The sequence below is a fragment of the Capsicum annuum genome, unplaced genomic scaffold, assembly GCF_002878395.1.
Source record: "Capsicum annuum cultivar UCD-10X-F1 unplaced genomic scaffold, UCD10Xv1.1 ctg4591, whole genome shotgun sequence".
NCBI lineage: Eukaryota > Viridiplantae > Streptophyta > Magnoliopsida > Solanales > Solanaceae > Capsicum > Capsicum annuum.
This window is the reverse complement of record NW_025853440.1, coordinates 1-3,524: the sequence shown is the minus strand read 5'-3', so window position 1 is coordinate 3,524 and position 3,524 is coordinate 1. Positions and strand designations below refer to the sequence as shown.

At 40.7% G+C, this 3,524-nt stretch overlaps 1 protein-coding gene across 1 annotated transcript; it reads left to right on the top strand.

The window, feature by feature from the left end:
* The first annotated feature begins 799 nt into the window (after positions 1–799).
* On the top strand, positions 800–1,723 carry LOC124892320 (uncharacterized mitochondrial protein AtMg01110-like). The gene has a single exon (XM_047403634.1). The coding sequence runs from the start codon at positions 800–802 to the stop codon at positions 1,721–1,723; it is 924 nt and encodes a 307-aa protein (XP_047259590.1).
* The last annotated feature ends 1,801 nt before the right edge of the window (positions 1,724–3,524 follow it).

The following is a 3,524-nucleotide window of genomic DNA, read 5'->3' as shown; positions in this document are numbered from 1 at the left end:
AGGAACAGCCTCAAGCTGGTGGCCCATCCCAAAAAGCTGCTGCTGAGCCCGTAGAGACTAGAGCCAAGCCTGGAAGGGCGAACCAATGAAATCAGACTGTGGAGCAGTAAACTGTGATCCATTCAGTTAACCACATGTTCGTTTTACTCGTGAAAATGGTGCCTTTAAAGTAAACTAAGAGCAGGGAAGGAACTATGGCCGGCATAAGCTCACCAATTAGGATGCGTGACTGACGTATTTTTTTTTTCAAATAATCTAGGCATTTTCCTTTGGGCTGGGAGGGCTTCTACTAGGGAAAGGCACCTGCTCTCCAATTTCTATTCTTTTTTATCTGTATCAAACTTATCTGTTCCAAATGCGGGAGTCATTCTTTTGATTCAGTAGAGCGAGAATCGCCTTTTTAGGAGTATACCGGGGCCATTCTTCTAAGAAATAATAAAAGTAGGGCAATAGTTGACTCTTCAAACTTACCCCATCTCAGCTTTCATTGAAAATCTCGTCAATAAAATAATCAAAAACCATTCGCTTCTCCCTTCCTCACCTCTCTTTAAATTGAGAAAGAAGAAAGAAGGACCGAGTTTTGCAGATCTGCTGCTTCTTTCTGTTTGCCAATGAGTCTCTTGAATATTTTGAGAGAGCCGTAGGGCCACATTTTGATGGTTATTTATATCCATATAGAAATGTGCCATTGGTAACAAGTAGGTTGAGTCAGACCATTTAGGGAGGTGGTAAGAGACGGTTGTTCTCTATTTGCAATTATGTAAAACAGCGACTTTTGTTTCCTGTCCATAAGTGGGCAATGGAAGTTCTATCTCGTATTTCAATGGATGGGACTTTCGACCAAGAGCTTCCCTTGCTGAAATTGAGAAGAGAAAAGAAGAATGAATGTTATTCCTTTGACTTGAAATCGGCAATGGACCGTTGGCCATTGAGTGTTATGTATTCCCTTATGTCTTGTATGTTTGGGTCTACATTTGCATCTTCAATAATCAACAGCTCTTCGGGTCTCAATACCTTTATGGTTGGGAAACCAATCACTAAAAGAATGTATGAGATTGCATTTCTTTATGGTCAGCCATTAGGTTACTACGGATCATGGTCTCTCTTTTCGTTGTCCCATTACTATATAGTGTGGTTAGCGGAGAAGAAAGCATACCCGCATCTTAATCATCCATTTAAGGACTACGCTTTGTTAGGTGATGATATCCTAATCACTGATAAACAAGTGGCCCTGCAGTACAGAAAATTACTGGATCGTCTCGGCGTTACTATTTCTGATGCTAAGTCTATCGTATCAAACACTGGTGCCATTGAGTTTGACAAGAAGTTTTGGGTTAAATCGATGCAAATTGATTTATCTCTAATATCTTTAAGGTTATTATTGTCCTGTAAGACAACTCTTGGACTTTGCACTATGTCGAATAAGTATCCGATAGGAATATCGGTTTTACAAAGAATAGGCGGTGCTGGTTTTAGAGTTCGTTCATGTCTTTATTCTACCCAATCTAAAAGATGGGAAAGATTGAAGGCGGCTGCACAAAAGCCAAACCGGTCACATCCACTACCTCTAGAATATTGGATTAGAAGAGGGAAGCCTCTCAATCCTTATCTAAAGGGGAAGATAGTGGATTTTCTCCGAAAGGAATTAAAACCTAAGGAGATACATCTCTTCCCTGAAGAGATGGTGTTCAATAAAGAAAGGGATATCTTAGAGCACACTTAATCCATAATTCGGTTAAAATGTGGCTCAAATGGTGTTCCTGGTATTATACAGTTGCGTTGTCTGAGGATGTATCCTTAGATCAACTTATGGATGTTCCTATGTGTAGCACAACTTGGAGAAGGTCAACTAAAGATCTGGATATGATCAAGTTCGGCCTAATCTGGAAATGTTATGATATGGGAGCTGGTTGGGATTTGCCGACTACGCCAAGGTATTTGTTAGATCCTGATACAGTAATCCAGTTTAATCGATAGATATATGGCGGTTATAAAGGGTGCTGCTTTCTTCTCCTAGTTTTGTGTGTCTTTTTCGGCGATCTCAATGTATTTTAGATTCTACTTTCATCTTCAGATGAAGGAGACATCATTTGCTCACTTGTCTTGGTTTAGTCTTTCGACCCTAAAAGCGTAGAACAGACTCATTTGATGTAGGGATCAGGGAATGAGCTTCACAACAAAGAGTAGAGGCGAATGGTTCGAAAGTAGATGCTAGTGGTTTAAATCATGTATTAAGCCAACCCATTTTTTCTATCTATTCTTTTTATCAGTAAGGAGGTGCCTCAGGCTCTTTTCCAAGGGGCAGAGGGTATTGAGAAGTAGGTAGAGAAGGAAGGAAAGATCCCTTTAAAAGCTGCAAGCAAGCCGCATATCCTTCTTCTCTTTTCAAAGATGGGGCTGATGGGCCCCTGCTGAGATTCATTCCTCGTATCATGACAGAGTGAATAGGGCTTACAGAACAGCAACTGAATATCGACTTTATTTTAAGCGAGTTGACCTGAGGACCTCTTTTTTACTATGTATAAAAAATGGAACTGCTAATAACTAAGGAGGTCATCCGCTCACCAATTAGGTTGTGTTGAGCATGAATTCTGTGTTCCACTTGGGATGCGAGACTCTCTCTTTTATATTTGTATCTTCCTTCCTATTGTATCTTCATAGTAGATCGCTCAGCCTGATTCTACTTAAAGAGAGGAGGGGAATAAGTTCTACAAAACGTGTATGTTAAGCATGACGATTGGTTCCTTGCTTCAAGACTAGATTGAAGGCATTCTGCCAATAACGTTTGAATAAGATGAAGGCAATAGGCGTCACTGAACTAGGTACTTTCCGACCAACTGCCCAAACTCCAACCAGCTTTTTTGAAGAAGTCTGCTGCGGATATTTCCTATGGTTTACGAGCGAGAGAAGAGAGCATCACATCAATTCAATATCAATAGAAAGAGGTGCTTCTAACTAATTCTGTCTGAGCCTTGAATGAACTACATTCTCTTCGATCCCTTTCCGAAACCAGCCCTAGACCTCTTCTTTTGAATGTTTTTCGGGGCTACTTTTTCAGTCGCAGGTACTGCTACAACTAATTGGTTCTTTAGTTGATTGGTGAACAAAGGAATTTAGTACAGAACAGTAAAGTTTAATGGATGAGTAGGCAATCTCGGCACTAAACTTATTGCAGAAAGAGACAGGCAAGACGACGGATTTTGTTGTTGAGTCTTCTGCTGGGGGAACAATGATTTTTCCCCTAAAGGGTAACAGAATGGGGTGGGGTCTCCTCTACTCGCTTTCCCACACAGCTGCCTAAGAGCTTATTTGACAATAGTAAGACGACTGACTGATATGAGATTGAGCGAGGAAATGCCAAACTCTCTCTCCTGCGCTAGTTAATCATATGCCATCCTTAGAGTGCAGCAGGGACACCTTTAAAGGAGAGTGAGCCATCCCTTTAAGAAGGGAAAAGTCTCTTTGAAAGGTCACTCTCATTAAAACATTAAAAGAAAAACTTCCTCTCTGTCGAGGATTTTCCT